The sequence below is a fragment of the Leptodactylus fuscus genome, chromosome 9 (genome assembly GCF_031893055.1).
Source record: "Leptodactylus fuscus isolate aLepFus1 chromosome 9, aLepFus1.hap2, whole genome shotgun sequence".
NCBI lineage: Eukaryota > Metazoa > Chordata > Amphibia > Anura > Leptodactylidae > Leptodactylus > Leptodactylus fuscus.
Genome location: NC_134273.1, coordinates 61,607,151 through 61,625,637, shown reverse-complemented (window position 1 = coordinate 61,625,637; position 18,487 = coordinate 61,607,151). Strand labels below are relative to the sequence as shown.

The following is an 18,487-nucleotide window of genomic DNA, read 5'->3' as shown; positions in this document are numbered from 1 at the left end:
TATACACAGAAACTGGCACAATCAAATATGTGTTGGCGATGCAAAAAACTGATTGGATCTCTCACACATTTGGTGGCACTGCCAGATGATCACCCCTTTTTGGACCATGGTTGAGTCTGTTGTCCGAGATGTTACTGGTATGCCCTTCCATCGTATGCTTTCTCAGGTAGCTCTTGGCCTGCCACATTGCTATTTTAAGCCTTCCAAAGATGATTTCGTGACACACATGCTGTCTGCAGCAAAAAATGCTGATTCCTCTTAAATAACTTCAGCCTGAACCACCTACTATAGCTGAATGTTTTGTCAAGATCTACTAAATCTGTAGATTTGAGGAACTGTCTAGTTGGATCTCACACAAATGTGAAAAATACCTTAAAACGTGGTCACCTTGGCTGCTTTTTACAGGTATGGCTACTGGACTAGGTGCAGGAGTGGGACGTGGAGACGTGGGCTCTCATTAGTCCACGGTCATGCATATGTATTTCTCTGACCTTCAGGCTGGGGCCCCACATTGCGGAAACGCAGCTTTTTTTTGTTGCAGATTTTGTTGTGGTTTTTTGAGCCAAAGCCAAGAGTGGATTGAGTAGAAGAGAGAAATATAAGAGCTTCATATATATATATATATATATATATATATATATATATATATATATATATATATATATAATTACATTCCTTATGTAGCCATTCCTGGCTTGGCTCCAAAAAAACGCAACAAAATCTGCGACAAAAAAACTGCCGTTTCTGTAACGTGGGGCCTTAGCCTTAAAGGGATTCTACCATTAAACTACCTTTTTTTTCCTAATGAACACGTCGGAATAGCCTTAAGAAAGGCTATTCGTCTCCGACCTTTAGACGTGGTCTCCGCCGCGCCGTTCCGTAGAAATACCGGTTTTAACCGGTATGCAAATGAGCTTGCAGCAATAAGGGCGGGCCCCAGCGCTGAAAGGCCGATGAGCGCATCCCCATTGCTGCCCGAGAGCTCTTTCCAGCACTGCCTCCTTCTTCTGCAGCAACTCCGCCTCTTCTGGTTTCTCTTGCTCTTGTAGTTCTATACAGGAGCATAGAGAGGCCATCCCAAAATGGCTGCCGGCCAGCTCCTGTATTGAACTGCAAGAACGGCTACCCAAAAATGGCTGCCGGCCGGCTCCTGTATTGAACTGCAAGAGCGGCTAGGTAGCCGCTCTTGCAGTTCAATACAGGAGCTGGCCGGCGGCCATTTTGGGGTGGCCCCTCTATGCTCCTGTTAAAACCGGTATTTCTACGGAACGGCGCGGCGGAGACCACGTCTAAAGGTAGGAGATGAATAGCCTTTCTTAAGTCTATTCCGACGTGGTAATTAGAAAAAAAAGTAAATTAATGGTAGAATTCCTTTAAGTAGTTTTCGTTAAGTTGTTACTTGTGTCGTGGTTATTACCCGCCACCACTAACCTCCACCCCAACCCCCCCCCCCCCATCATCATTCCCACTCTCACTCCCCCTCCCCCTTATGTTTTTGATAACTGTTTTTTTGTTTTTTTTTTGTTGAAGAATTATGTGTTCTTGTTTCCTAAAAAAACAAGAAACCCCTCTTTGTTGGGTAGAGGCAGTTATCAGTCTCCTCCCCCCTTTTTTGGTACAATTTTATGTTTCTATTGCCCATTTATGTCCTATGTCCCTTTTTCTTGTTATAAATAAAGAATTGAAAGAAAAAATAAAGAGGGAACCCGATATTTTAGCTAAGTGCGGTGCATTTATTGCATACTGTAGGATTGCTTTGAACACATGACACAGACTTTTCCTCTACATGACATGGATACAACAGGCTTTTTTTTTTAGAGTAAACATGTCAATGTTATTAGGTCATTGTTCTGCACAGTGGAACTGATTGTGTTCCATAATCAGTAAGACACACGTGGCGGGGTGACCTCTCTCTTACAGATATGCCACCATTATAATGTTGCCTACGGTAAGGTCAGAATGAAAACATTTGCTTTAAGAACAAGGACTGTACATCTGTTCTGAAAGCAGCTTTCAACACGTTTACCCACCACATTAAAATCTCGTTGTCCATTTCTGAGGTAAGACATGTCTTTAGTCGTGCTTGGCCCGGCTGCCTCCGGCTCAGATAGAGACTGTGCTGTAGTCAGCTCTGATATGGCTCTGCCTGTTATCTGCAAAGAAACAATTAGGTAAGTATGTAATGGGACCTCCTGTCTGGAGTCTCAGGGCTGTCCCCAGTTCTGATGAAAGTCCTATTTGCTGCCGTCATAGAATAATAAGCCAAAGGAGCATTACATGGCCTGTTATGCATTCATGTTGCGCCCCTTAAAGAGAAACTGTATCCCCCCTACCATCCCTAAATCCCACAAAGACCTCTCACCCAACCAGTGTTCTAATCTGTGCCGATAAATAGTGATCACCCTGATACAACTGCAGAGGAGTGTCTCTTGTGTGGCCAGGTATTGACTTATAGAATGGCTGTCTTCCAACAGGTGGAGCTAGAGGAACAGTTTTCTCTTTCTGCGTAACGGAGTTTATTTGCAGACCCTTTTCCTTGGAGTCTTAAAGTAGTGCTCCCACACTATTTTTCATGGCCTGTTAGGAAAGTACATGATGTATATTCTAGTGAAGATAACCTTACTGTTGGCTGTATCCGTGAGTTATACACATTATTCTGCTCCTCAGCTGTGTCATGTGACCAGCAATAAGACTGACACAGCTTCTTATAGACTAGAAGTTTGTTTCTCCATTTCTTTCCCCTTTGTGACTTTCATAGTACTGGATAAACAAAATTGACTTCCTGTCCACACATAAGAAACTTTATCAGTGGAGGGTCAGAGTGTCGGCCACACGATACAGCTGAGGACCATAATGGAGTGAATAACTGACAAATGCACCCACCAAGCGATTATCCTTATTCTACATTACATCTTATAATTTTCTAATAATGTGTTTTGTGGGAGCGCTACTTTAATGGCACTCTCCCGAATGAGAAGCAGCAGCCCAAGATCTCCACAAACCATTTAAATGGCAGCTAAGTTTAATATTACAGAAACCAAAAATAAAATAAATCTTCAAGTTCTATTTGACTTTTCTGTGAGTATTTTTTTTTCTTTCTCTTGTTACTCACTGTATATTTATGTTGCAGTCGGTGGTAATAACCAGTCAGGTCACAGGAATATTCTTAAGTAGTAAAAGAGTTCCTTGAGCTCCTGGTACGCTTGTATTTGGCAAGGGCGGAAACATAATGAGAGTTGAAGAATTATCAAAAAAGGGACATGATGGATCTCCTGACATGTAATACTTGTATTGTTCATGAAATAAGAATTCCGCTGCATGGTTTTTTTTAAGCTCTGCCTGTTGTCGTTCCTCAGTTCCTAGAAAATTTAGAATAAATTTGGGTGTTCCCAGTTGCGGGTGTGTCCGTACACACTCTGATACTTTTCATTCAGTGCTAAGGGTAAGTTCACACGGGGTTTTTTTGGATCAGAACCTGAGGTGGAGGCCGCCTCAGGTTCCGATCCAAAAACCGGGTAGCCGTGACTGAAAGCTGGTGCACTGCAGCAACATCCAGCCGCGCACTCCACTCCGGATTAAGCCCAATGGGAGGGAGTGTCTTCAGGCCGAATAGCAAGGCGACTCAAGCCTGAAGAATGAGCATCTCACTTCTTTTTTCCGGAAGAAACGGCTCCTTGAAAAAAGACCTGAGCGGCTCCCATTAATTTCAATGGGGTACGTCTTTTTGGTCAGAATTTTGAGGCGGATATGACCTCAAAACCCTGACCAAAAAACCGTGTGTGAACTTACCCTAACAGTTCTTTTTGACAAAAGGAAAGGTGACACCTAGATGTCAAGTCCAGGTTCATTCCACCTTTTCACTTCCACAATATTTCAAGGGACTCTGCCTCCTTACACATGTGGTATATATGACCTTATTTTTTTACATGGGTTTCCTCCCAGTACTCCTACAATTCATAAACATACTGACAGGTTACAGTAATTTCGATTGTGAGTCCTAATGGGGACAGGGATATATAATATATATATATAAATGTGTAACTCTGCGTTGACTTGAGGACACAATAATACCAAGTGCAAGTCCGTTTGACCAGTTGAGGTGCCATAGAGGTTCTATGGCAAAGCCTCTGTACCTACAATTTTATACAAAGATATACATAGGTCCAATGATTGCTCAGTAAGGCTCTGTATGTACAGAATTATTCTCCCCTAGAATCAATATCTCCATACATATCGGGAGAGGGGATATACTAACCCATCTATGCCAGTTTTTCAAAGGCTATGTAATAAGTAAAATCCAGAATTTGAGTCTGTGGGGCCAGTTTTTATAACTCGTGTCCTGGTAGTTTGCAGTTAATGGCATTTGTAGGAATTTTGCTTGAGACTTCTTGTGTACAGGTTTTTATGACTTTCACATCATTAAAATTTTTAACTACATATTTTACAATATAACAAAAAGAGCAGCAGAGAATTACAAAAACCTGAACCCTTTAATCTATGGTGCCATCTCAGATTCTGGGCGTAACGGGGCTGTGAAGTGGGAGTTGGAGTCAGAAAAAAGTTACTGACGCCAGCTTTAAAATAAAGTGATTAAATTATTTTTTTGTTATTTTGCACAGTTATTAATTTTATAAGACTAGTATAGTTTGTCGCATATTGCTATAGTTTGTAGGAATTCAATCACTAGATTTTTTTTGGTGAATTGGTGATGTTTTGCAGCTTCTGACTGACCATGGCTGTCTGAGTCGGAGCTTTGGCGTACCAACTCCACAACTTTGCCTGAGCAGGCGCCATAGTTAATTCCATGACATCAGCCATAATAGTACAGTGCATGTCACTAAGGGGTTTATAAGGGTTGTTGTTTGGTGAGGTCCTCATGGTGTAGAGCTTAGAAGTCCAGGTGCCTTGTCACTTATTTTCTTTTGCCTCTCTGCAAAGTTGAGAGTCCAATGACTATCTTTCTTAATCTGTGCCATTTGTAGGTGCTTGGTCAAATGACACTACAGTCCAAACATTTCCCTTTTTACTTTGGTTTTGTGGTCCCATGTGCGTTTGACTTGGTTGTCAAATATGAGGTTCAGTGATGTCCTTACATAAATGGTATATGTAAACTCTTCAACCGGTTATCCAAGACTCTATGGCGCTCTATTTCCTTTTTTCAGGCCGTTGACATCGCATCCATTGGTCAAATGGTGTTGCCGCGGTTGTATCCCTTTCAAATGAATAGGGATGAGCTGCAATACCAAGCACAGCCACTATACCAAGATCAATATCATAAGTCACATATATTCTGTGTCTGATATCAGGATACTTTTATTATGATGCCCTGTGTTGCACATGTCTTTCACTTCCTCACTATTACAATGTGGAGAACAAGGTCTAGGATGACAGATTGCCTTGATATTGTGGCTCAGTGGTTTGCACTGATACCTGGCAGCACTGAAGTCCTATGTTTCTTCCCAGCCAAGGACAACATCTGCAAGGAGTTTGTATGTTCTCCCTGTGTTTGCGGGTGGTTTCCTCAGCATACTTCGGTTTCTGAAAGACATACTGATAGGAAATTTATATTGGGACAGTGTTGACAATATCCATCTATAAGTAAGTCATAGATGGATTATAAACTTTTGTCTGTTTATTCTTTTCGTTGGCCATCTTGTTCTTTTAAGACTCTCGATACTACCTCCCTCCCTTTTTTTATTTCAATCTTCTGTTCTCAAGTGAGTTTTTCTTCTTCATGGAGACTCTTACCTTCTGCCCTCAAGTGAGTGTCTCTACATCTTGGTGAAGCCCAACTTCCTGTTCTCCTTTCCAACATTTCTGCCTGTCCCAACCGTTTTATTCGCACTATAATACTAGTGTGATCACTAGGGAATGTAAAAAAAAATACCCATCACTATTTCCCTGTGTGACCTTTGTCTTACTGTCCTACCTCACACACCATTGAACTAAGTTCATAATGGAGATGACACCCTTTAATAATAAGGCTAAGTTCACACAGAGTTTCGAGGCGGATACGGCCTCGAAACCCTGTCCAAAAAGACGGCTCCCGTTGAAAACAATGGGAGCCGCTCAGTTCTTTTTTCCAGGAGCCGTTTCTTATGGCTCCTGAAAAAAAAGAAGCGACATGCTCATTCTTCAGGCAGAGTCACCTCGCGATTCGGCCTGAAGACACTCCCTACCCTGAACTAGGTCCATTCATTGGGTCTAATCTGGAGCAGAGTGCGTAGCTGGATGCCAACGCAGTGCACCGGCTTTCAGTCGCGGCTACCTGGTTTTTGGATCGGAAATTGAGGCAGCCTCCGCCTTAGGTTCTTATCCAAAAACCCCGTGTGAACTTACCCTAAGGTGACCGTGAGATAGCAGCCCTTAGGGTGCATGCACACTACGTAACGCCGGGCGTGTATGAGAGCCGTACACGCCGGCGTTACAGCAGGGCTGCCGAACACTTCCCATTCACTTCAATGGGAGCGCTCGTAAACGCCGCTGTTACGAGCGCTCCCATTGAAGTGAATGGGAAGTGTTCGGCAGCCCTGCTGTAACGCCGGCGTGTACGGCTCTCATACACGCCCGGCGTTACGTAGTGTGCATGCACCTTTAGCTTCACATTTTATTGCGGACACAATTGCTGCATATCAGCATTGTCTTATGGCATTGTAGTATATTATATTTCGTGCTCTGTTTTCTTATATACTCTTTATTGTGGGTTAACTAAAAAGTTACTTTTATAAAAAAAAAAATTTTTTTACAAAAATGAGTTGTCCTAAGAAGTGTAAGTGTAGGCCTGCGCTCCGCGTGGTGTAATCCCATCCCCACATTGAAGAAAAAATACCCGCAACGATTGCGTTTTTGGAAATACCTACAGAAATGCGGGTGGTTTCTCTATAGGTGTAACTGAAGCAGAGTTTACCTCTGTGGACTTTCTGTGGGAAAAACCGCAATGTATTTCCGCCACGGTTTTCCCCATAACGCTTTTTTACTACAGCCCGCTATTGGGGGCCTCAGCCTAACATACTCTATAAACTGCAAAAGTTCTCCAGTGAGGATTAGTAATGTCCAGAAACGTCCAATTGAACATTGTGTCTTATCACTTCAAGGATTAGACTGTGGCATACTACACTTAAGCAAGTGCTAGGACAGACCTAAAGAAAAGGATATGACTTTAATAATGTTATTTTTCTTCAATTGACGTAATTGTTCATTTTTTAAGGGGTTAATGGTGGTTGAGCTAATGAATGACTGATGTTGCATTGTCACCAGAAGACAGCTGCCTGGGCAGTGGTGACAGCGTGTGACAGAGTGCAGTCATATCCCAAGAGAGAGCGTTCTGCAGTATAGGCTCACCTCCCGTTATCACGACCCTTTCCAGATGCTCCCCACCGCCTCCTGGTTCTCCATCGTTTGGCAATCAGCCCTAACGAGCTCTCTTGGGAGCTCTCAGGCCTCACGACCAGCCATATTTAGTGGGGTTAAATGAACTCAGCTAGCCAGGGCCCTGCATCCCATCACAGGCCCAATTATCCATGTTCTGTAGCCAAAAGAATCCATACAGCGTTTCACAGAAATTACTGAGATCTTACACTTTATGTCTCATGTCCGAATTTCATGGAAAAGTCCTTAAGGCGCTGGTACGTTTATCCCTACAATTTATATTAGCATTATTACTAGTTTAGCAAGCATTTTTATAAGCCTATAGATATAGAAGTATGTAAATATTTCCTAGGTTGCACTTATTATTTCTCTCTCTCTCTCTCTCTCTCTCTCTCTCTATCTATCTATCTATCTATCTATCTATCTATCTATCTATCTATCTATCTATCTATCTATCTATCTATCTATATATATATATTTATTTATTTCACCAAGCTAGCATTAAGACCTATCAAAACTCTCAGTAAACACTGGACGTTTTCCATCTTATATTATATGTACACTTAGAGTTTGTTCACAACATAGGGCCATAAGCTCAGCCATCAACAAGCACGTTTTTCACAGTCAATTGTACACCCGAGGATAATCTATTCTCACAGATTCCTCATAGACTTGAGTCTATTGAAGGATCCTTGAAAATGGGCCAAGAAATGGCATGTTCTATTATTTAAATAATAATAATGATAATCCATTATTTTCTATGGGGCCTTCTCATGTCCATCAAAAAAAAAAAAAAAAAAGGCTAGCAAGCACCCGTAAAATCCTGTTGTGTGAATAAGGTCTTAGAAGAGACTTGATATAAGACATTTGGTTATCTGCTATTTGGTCTTATTTATGGAAATAATACTTGTTAGGTTTGTAACACTATTTATTGTAGGTATATATATATATATATATATATATATATATATATATATATATTTCTTGTTTTTTCACTCTTGTATTTTATTAAATCTTTCCAATTGTTATGATGTATTTTGCATATATAGTAATGTATCTTTCTAAATATAATCTACCATTCTCTTTGTTTCAGTTAACAGCATGTGTGCATGCATCTGCCTCTCTACTGTACCCTATGTATTGGCAGCATATATACATCCCTGTCCTTCCTCCACATCTGCTAGACTACTGTTGGTAAGTGTTTTCCTACTTGACATCACTAACTCATAGCCAAAGTTACAACGTATGCTCAGGTTCTATTATAGGATTGTAAAGGTTCTGTCTCAGTTAGCAGAATTGAGTTCTACCAACATGACATTTATGTAGTCTATATGCCATGCATAATTTATTTTGCCACCTTGGTGGCGGATTATTTTACAATTCATTACATCTCACAAATACAGTTATTAAGTTAAAGGGCTTATCTGGGGAGAGTCAAAAAAGTTCCCTGGTGGCAGGGATAGCGGTAACATAACAAACGGAGCTATTCTCACCCGTGTTTGCTCCTCTTTTGCAGAACGGTAGCTTTGGTTCTCCTCCCTAGCCCATGTTGCCGGCGCTGCAGGATGACATCACTGACTGGCACTTCAGTTAATCGCAGGCTCTACTGATTGGCTGAAGCTGTAGTTGGACTGCTGAGGAGAACCAGAGCTGCACTGTTACAGTACAGTTTGGATGGATGGATGGATAGATAGATAGATAGATAGATAGATAGATAGATAGATAGATAGATAGATAGATAGATATCCAAAGCAATGAATTATTCCAAGTCGGATCTCCATCAGTCAACAAGTGATGGTATATTCTAGTGATATGCTCTACATGAAAAAGATAGTAACAACCAAAATCAGTATGTACAACACCAGCACACTTCCAATATACAATTTCACCAATATTTACATATGGACATTTATATACATAGGAGAACCATGTGAATGTTGTTATAATTATACTCCGGGTGGTTTCAACAAGAGAAACTAAGAGAGACATAATATATAGTAAACTGAGTTAGGGTAGATGAACATGCCAGAAAAGGTACTAGAACATAAAGACAACCATCTATCCTGGACTCCTATAAATATCAATCAGTATAAGCCATGACAGTATTATATCATATCAAATAGTACAGGGAGCAGAGGCCAGAATAAAGCAAAGAGTAAAGAAACAATGAACAAAAGAATACACATATACCTGTATGTATGATGCAAGAAATCAATAAAGACAAAGTCCAGCAGGTCAAGAGGGGTCCAGTTTCCTAGGAGTACCATAAGGTTCTAGTTAGAACCAAGAAAATAACATGAATGTATGCACCATGAGAGCTCGTCTCTAGGGGTCCTTACCTCTGCTGCCGCTATCCGGAAACCCGCTCCCCAGATGGGGAAAATGAAAATAAGTGAATGACACTATGCGCACAAGAATAAAGGGGTTAACTCCCACAGGAAAGCGCTACAATCGTGGCGTCTCCCCTGCTATAAATAGAGCACAGGATCACATGTGATCCGTAGTGCCTGCGCGTGTACCCGGAAGTGCGGGTGTAGTTGAAATGCGCGTGCGCGTGTCAAAGCCGACTCGCGCATGCGCAGTGACTAAAAAATGAAACTTAGTAAAAAAAGGGGCCTAGCGAGCCTGTGGAATAAAATACATACAGGTAAGTATAATTAAATCATGGCATGTTAATAATGAATATAATGAACAATAATCAACAAAGTAGATAGAACATTGGTTTACAAATACGCATGAATTTCGTATTCTCGGTTCATGCCACGTGGCTCCATAGTCTGCAATCTATGGATCCAGTGAGCCTCACGTTTTTTGAGAAGAGTGATCCTACGGATCACTACGGATCACATGTGATCCTGTGCTCTATTTATAGCAGGGGAGACGCCACGATTGTAGCGCTTTCCTGTGGGAGTTAACCCCTTTATTCTTGTGCGCATAGTGTCATTCACTTATTTTCATTTTCCCCATCTGGGGAGCGGGTTTCCGGATAGCGGCAGCAGAGGTAAGGACCCCTAGAGACGAGCTCTCATGGTGCATACATTCATGTTATTTTCTTGGTTCTAACTAGAACCTTATGGTACTCCTAGGAAACTGGACCCCTCTTGACCTGCTGGACTTTGTCTTTATTGATTTCTTGCATCATACATACAGGTATATGTGTATTCTTTTGTTCATTGTTTCTTTACTCTTTGCTTTATTCTGGCCTCTGCTCCCTGTACTATTTGATATGATATAATACTGTCATGGCTTATACTGATTGATATTTATAGGGGTCCAGGATAGATGGTTGTCTTTATGTTCTAGTACCTTTTCTGGCATGTTCATCTACCCTAACTCAGTTTACTATATATTATGTCTCTCTTAGTTTCTCTTGTTGAAACCACCCGGAGTATAATTATAACAACATTCACATGGTTCTCCTATGTATATAAATGTCCATATGTAAATATTGGTGAAATTGTATATTGGAAGTGTGCTGGTGTTGTACATACTGATTTTGGTTGTTACTATCTTTTTCATGTAGAGCTTGAAAAAGGCCTATTGTGGCCGAAAACGTTTGCTCCATCACGCTCTACCAATAAAACACTTTTATTTGGTGGCACATATTTGTGTGAAGCTCTCTTCTTTAATATTGAATACGGGGTGGGACCCTAGCTTCAAACACTGGGACATCGACTGTATCCCTGCTAAACTAGTGATATGCTATCACTTGTAATAGGGTGAAAAATTTTTTTACACAGAAGAATCTGGGTTGAAACATTAACCAGGAACTTATTTGGTACCTTGACTGGCATTTGGGGTAACTTCACCTGGCCCAATATCCAGCACTGTTTGTATTCCTGAAGAGAGTTAGAATTAACAATACAAGTTTGTCTAACTCCTGTCCTGTATTTCAAAATGGGGCTAGTCAGTCTTTTGGTATTGGGCGTCACCATTTAGAACACGGTGATCCCCAGGCCTCACTAATAGTCAGAGTCAATAGCACAATTTAACATTATTTAAATCTGTTTATCTTGGATTTTCTCTTGTACCCAGTAACACATTGAAATAAAGCACAAAAGGAGTCAATTATTTTGCAAAAGTAAGGTCTAAATAGTATATATCCACTGCTGTCATGTCTGCCTCCTCTTCAACAACTGGGGGCGCCTCCCCATCGAGGCCTACCTCACAGTTGGAGCAGCATCGCTTTAAAACCTAATTAGCGTTTTTTGTGAGATGCTGCCGCCTGCGCCTGCCTCCGCGCTGACGGGTGTGCTTTCATCTCACAACAGCTTCACCAGCAGCATGGTGGCAAAACATGTAGGATATTACAATTTTCAGTCTGTCTCTCTGCCCATGGGCATTTCCTTAGATACCAAAACCAGTGATTGTTTACATTCCCTGTATTTTAGTGAAGAAACAATACAGATTCTGAGACCTAATGTATATTAGGAAGTTATACTCTTTGTGATTACTTTATGGTAGATGTTAAAACCTTTAGGCAAGCTGCACTTGGACTTTTACTGTCCATAAAATATGGTCCGTACATATAGGCTGTATTTCATGGACCTGGACTCACAATATCATAGTTATTTATGATGCTGAGAGTCGCTGCCACATGGAAGACTACTGTCCTCTCATGGCTGCAGTACAGGTACATTAAACTTGCAGTATGGAAGTGACTCACAGCAATTGGCTTTAAAGGGGTTACAAATGTAGTATAGTTAACGTGTTAACCGTGCAATATTTTGCACCAGATATCTTAGCAGGAGCAACTGCTAATTCCATCAAGTTAAAAAAGGGCCAGTTATAGAAGAGCCGCAGCTGTCGCTCAGTACAGGGATAATAGAATAAGACATTGGTGGCAATAGTCTTAGCAGGGCTACTGCCGCAATTGGTATCATTGTGTTACAGCACAGGGATAAATTATAGTGGGGTTGCAGCGGCGAATCCGCTATTATTTTATTTAGTTTCTCAAAGTACCAACAATATTCGTTTGTATTGTAGACAGTAGGAAGTAGGGCAGGAGTGGGGAGAGGAGCTTAGTGCTGTCCTGCAGTTCATGTGAATTGCCAGGCAGGCCTTGCAATGTAAATACAGGCAGGACTGCCCAGCAGTTCATATGAATTTCCTACATAGTGGGTTAACATCGCAGGCATGTCACACATGATCTGTTCTGAAGGAATGGGACATCTACTTCAGCCTGCTCTATTGAAACTCTGACTCTTTGTCAAATGACGGACTCCACTCCACTGCTGCCGCATGGCTATCTGGAATACTTTCCTTAGTGGTGACTTAACAAATATTATCAGACATAGCACTTTGTATGCAGCTATGTGTTATGATCCTCACTGGAGCCTCTGGACAATCACTTAGTGTACATAGGAGTCTATTTTATGTTGCTATTCCTCATTGTTAATAATTGGTGTCAATTTGGATAAAGCATACATCGTACCTCATGGCCTGCTTATTGGTAGTGATATATACAATAATACATGTAATGGACATGAGTGTTATTATTGATGGTGTAGGTCTCTATTTATAATGTTATTGGCCAGTGGTTGTTTGTATTTTGGTGATAGGAGGGAGAATAATGTATTCTAAGTTCATGTGTTATTTTATTGGGATTAATACATTTATTATTTAACACTCCTGAATTGCTCATAGAGTGTTTGACTTTAGGTCGTTTCATTTCTTTTTGTGTGTTTTTTGTTGTTAATTATTTGGCAGCATTTGTTTTGGATGGTTATATATGATTTCAATATTGAATTAGTTGATACTATGAGGAGCATTATTTTATGGCTATTACTTTTCGTTTCTTTTTTGCTCATTTCTTTATCTGTCTGCAGTTTTAGTCAATGGAAGCCACTAGGTCACATGACCCACTCCAAACTCCAGAACTCACAAAGTTGGATTTGTGTGATTTTGTATATTCTAGAATTCTGAAGTCCATGGCTTGATAAATTCCCCCAATGTGTTGCCCATTACTGATGATAAATTTATCAAAGTTTTCTACACTCAAATGCTGGTGTTTAGTGATGAGCGAGTAGTATTCGATCGAATACCTTGCCGGCATAGGAAAGCGTGTAATCAGCCGAACACGGAATATTCGATGTATTTAACCCCTTGGTGTTCGGCCGATTACACAAATTCCTATACCGGCGAGGTATTCGATCGAATACTTCTCACTCATCACTACTGGTGTTAAAAAGTTGCAAGTTTTTGTTCCAAGTCTGTTCCTGTTCATGTGCCCTGCATGCCATTTTCCCAAAAAGGTTGTGGCGTAAGCCTTTGTGGCTGGGGTTGGATGCAGCTGGTTCTCCCCAGTACTGCCGACCCATATGTTAAAAATACCATTGGTTTATTGTGGAGGAACTGGAGGAGGCCTTAAATTCAGTGGGGGCAGAGAAGGAGCATCATTCTATGTGAGTCTTTTGGGGTGATATTATTATAAGGGGAAAATTAATGTCTGGGAGAGGGGACACTGTAAGTGACAGGACGCATTGTGAGGAACGCCAAAAGGAGGCTTGGTTTTGCAGTAAAGGGGGTATATACTGAAACATTTTTTAGCTTCGCACACTGCCCTTCTTCCTTTCTCTCCAGCAAAATTTTTGCACACCCCAAGATCTCAGTGGGGTGTGCCAAAACCTCCAAGGGCTATGAATTCAGCTTCGATAACAGTCGATCCTCACTCACATATGTCTGGTTTCAAGACTGGCATTGTAAGTTGCCACCTAGAGTGGATAAATCAATCTTTCCATTCACTAAACCAGTGAGTTAAAAAAAAAGAGATTATTTTAGTGTGTCTTACATTTTATGTTGGGTACTGTGGGACTGTCTGTAATATTTGCAAGTACAGAGATGGGTAAGTGTGACTCCGATACTACCTGAAGGTGTTGCAGCTAATACTGTATCTAACAGTACGACTTTATTCTTCTGAGGCCTTACATACATCAATAGAATTAATAGCGCTTCATGGTAAGATAATTACTATTTCAGGGTGGTCTATGACATGCGGGTGGTCTGTTTTTCCCCACAGAAATTAATTTGTTGGTGCTGCATCTTTGGTAATTACTCTTGCACAGAGATGAATTGTTCTGAAGGATTCTAAAAGCTGTAGATTTCTACAGAACTGTCTTGTATCTTCCCAAAATTACTTAATTTGGACAAATCAGCATCTGAGGGAGTCTGAATCGGCTCCTTTTCCGTGACTTATTATCCCTCTAATTAAGTTTGGGACATTCCAGTGACAGTCAGAAAATAAGATTGTGGCGGTGCTGTGTGAAGACACAAAACGGTCTGTCTCTGAGCACATAGAGGAGGCCTTACTGTGTTCTACAACTTCAAATGTTTTATTCCAGAACACACAGCTGTCAAAGGGAGCAGAGGATGGATATTCACACTTAAGAACAAATTTTTCTGATACTCCTCAAGAAACCAAAAATAATGGCCCAAAATAGAAGTAATTGCAAGATTTCGTCTTAAAACATCTCGGAACTGTCTTGTAAGAAATCTGGACGGTATAGGAATGACTATTAGGTTTGACAAAACGTAAACTTTATCAAATTGTCTACACCAGTTTTCTGGCATAGAAAAGTGGCAATTTTTGTTGTATGGTCAATTTTTCACAAAAAAATGTAATCCTTGCACCCTGTGTGGCACCTTTTCAAATATTGCTTGTGCTAAGCTCGAGGAGGCAAGGTATCCCACAGCCCAGCAGATTTATATTAATATGTCAGAATTGGGTGTAAATTATAGCTGAATCCTAGGCTTGGACCTAGACGACATAGATTTGTTCCTACTTTATTAAGAGTCTTGCCTGTTAATAAATTAGGTGTTTCTCCGATCCGCGCAGAAGTAGGACTGGAGTGTGGATGGTGCTTGGACATATAAAGTTATCCTGAAATGGCATCATATCATGTGGGGTAGTGTGGGAGCTAGAACAGAGGAGGGTTAAATTTTGTGTATTCTAATGACTGTACAGAAGGGTTTACCGTATTTTACGGACTATAAGGAGCACTGGACTATAAGGCGCATTGCCCATGAGCGCCTTATAGTCCGTCTCGGTTCATATATAAGGCGCACCGGACTATAAGGCGCAGTCCGGTGCGCATTATATGTTATTGAAAGCGGCGGCAGGCAGTCTTTGCCAGCGGCCGCTTAACCCCCGCGTGCCAGCCGCTTCTATTGGAAGCGCTCGGCAGGCGAGGAGGGGCTCTATCAGCAAAATCATGCTGATAGAGCCCAACCGTAAAAGTTATATTAAACTACCCCCCCCGTTTTAAAATAAAACCCTGAAACAGAATGTGAAACTTACCGAGCGGTGCAGGGTGGGCGGGCATTCAGGCCTCCTCTTCCTCCGATGTTCCGTCCTCCTCTGGCGCTCGCTGACTGATAATGGCCTGGGCGCATGCGCAGTAGCCATAGTAGAAGCATTATGATATTGCGCATGCGCCCAGGCCATTATCAGTTCGCGAGCGCCGGAGGAAGTGGTCAGGACATCAGAGGAAGAGGAGGCCTGAATGCCCGCCCACCCTGCACCGCTCGGTAAGTTTCATGTTCTGTTTCAGGGTTCTGTTTCACGCCGGCGTGACAGCAGGGCTGCCGGACACTTCCCATTCATTTCTATGGGAGCCGGCATGCGAGCGCTCCCCATAGAAATGAATGGACTGCTTTTTTCCATTCATTTCTATGGAGAGCGCTCGCATGCCGGCTCCCATAGAAATGAATAGGAAGTGTCCGGCAGCCCTGCTGTAACGCCGGCGTGTACGGCTGTGATACACGCCGGCGTTCCATAGTGTGAATGCACCCTTACGGTGCCTTTTATGTACAGTGGGGCAAAAAAGTATTTAGTCAGTCACCAATAGTGCAAGTTCCACCACTTAAAAAGATGAGAGGCGTCTGTAATTTACATCATAGGTAGACCTCAACTATGAGAGACAAAATGAGAAAACAAATCCAGAAAATCACATTGTCTGATTTTGTAAGAATTTATTTGCAAATTATGGTGGAGAATAAGTATTTGGTCAGTAACAAAATTTCATCTCAATACTTTGTTATATATCCTTTGTTGGCAATGACAGAGGTCAAACGTTTTCTGTAAGTCTTCACAAGGTTGGCACACACTGTTGTTGGTATGTTGGCCCATTCCTCCATGCAGATCTCCTCTAGAGCAGTGATGTTTTGGGGCTGTCGCTTGGCAACACGGACTTTCAACTCCCTCCAAAGGTTTTCTATAGGGTTGAGATCTGGAGACTGGCTAGGCCACTCCAGGACCTTGAAATGCTTCTTACAAAGCCACTCCTTCGTTGCCCTGGCGGTGTGCTTTGGATCATTGTCATGTTGAAAGACCCAGCCACGTTTCATCTTCAATGCCCTTGCTGATGGAAGGAGGTTTGCACTCAAAATCTCACGATACATGGCGCCATTCATTATTTCATGTACCCGGATCAGTCGTCCTGGCCCCTTTGCAGAGAAACAGCCCCAAAGCATGATGTTTCCACCCCCATGCTTTACAGTAGGTATGGTGTTTGATGGATGCAACTCAGTATTCTTTTTCCTCCAAACACGAAAAGTTGTGTTTCTACCAAACAGTTCCAGTTTGGTTTCATCAGACCATAGGACATTCTCCCAATACTCTTCTGGATCATCCAAATGCTCTCTAGCAAACTTCAGACGGGCCCGGACATGTACTGGCTTAAGCAGTGGGACACGTCTGGCACTGCAGGATCTGAGTCCCTGGCGGCGTAGTGTGTTACTGATGGTAGGCTTTGTTACATTGGTCCCAGCTCTCTGCACTTCATGCACTAGGTCCCCCCGCGTGGTTCTGGGATTTTTGCTCACCGTTCTTGTGATCATTTTGACCCCACGGGGTGAGATTTTGCGTGGAGCCCCAGATCGAGGGAGATTATCAGTGGTCTTGTATGTCTTCCATTTTCTAATTATTGCTCCCACAGTTGATTTCTTCAATCCAAGCTGGTTGCCTATTGCAGATTCAGTCTTCCCAGCCTGGTGCAGGGCTACAATTTTGTTTCTGGTGTCCTTTGACAGCTCTTTGGTCTTCACCATAGTGGAGTTTGGAGTCTGACTGTTTGAGGGTGTGCACAGGTGTCTTTTTATACTGATAACAAGTTTAAACAGGTGCCATTACTACAGGTAATGAGTGGAGGAAAGAGGAGACTCTTAAAGAAGAAGTTACAGGTCTGTGAGAGCCAGAAATCTTGATTGTTTGTAGGTGACCAAATACTTATTTTCCACCATAATTTGCAAATAAATTCTTACAAAATCAGACAATGTGATTTTCTGGATTTGTTTTCTCATTTTGTCTCTCATAGTTGAGGTCTACCTATGATGTAAATTACAGACGCCTCTCATCTTTTTAAATGGTGGAACTTGCACTATTGGTGACTGACTAAATACTTTTTTGCCCCACTGTATATATGGAAGCGGCACGCAGACTTTGCCGCCGCTTCCATCCATATATAAGGCGCACCGGACTATAAGCCGCACTTACAATTTCTGAGGAAATCGTAGGTTTTTATGTGCGCCTTATAGTCCGGAAAATACGGTACATTAGGAATTGTGATAGGCCTGTCTGAAAAGATGTGTCTTTAATTTTCACTTGAAGCTGTACAGTCATGGCCAAAAGTTTTGAGAATGATACAAATATTAATTTTTACAAAGTCTACTGCTTCAGTTTTTCTAATGGCAATTTGCATATACTCCAGAACGTTATAAAGAGTGATCAGCTTAACAGCAATTACTTGCAAAGTCAATATTTGCCTAGAAAATGAACTTTATCCCCCAAAACACATTTCAACATCATTGCAGCCCTGCCTTAAAAGGACCAGCTAACATCGTTTCAGTAATTGCTCCGTTAACACAGGTGTTATGAGGGTGTTGATGAGGACAGGGCTGGAGATCAATCTGTCATGATTAAGTAAGAATGACACCACTGGACACTTTAAAAGGAGGCTGGTGCTTGGCATCATTGTTTCTCTTCTGTTAACCATGGTTATCTCTAAAGAAACACGTGCAGTCATCATTGCACTGCACAAAAATGGCCTAACAGGGAAGAGTATCGCAGCTAGAAAGATTGTACCTCAGTTAACAATCTATCGCATCATCAAGAACTTCAAGG

General features: G+C 41.7%; 1 protein-coding gene across 3 annotated transcripts in view; it reads left to right on the top strand.

The window, feature by feature from the left end:
• Nucleotides 1-18,487, top strand: part of DENND1B (DENN domain containing 1B) — a 153,973-nt gene that overhangs the window by 81,801 nt on the left and 53,685 nt on the right. For all 3 annotated transcript variants that reach the window (XM_075287410.1, XM_075287411.1, XM_075287409.1), the window contains exon 10: nucleotides 8,462-8,562. In XM_075287410.1, coding sequence (XP_075143511.1) covers nucleotides 8,462-8,562 — 101 coding nt within the window. The remainder of the gene's footprint in view (nucleotides 1-8,461; nucleotides 8,563-18,487) is intronic.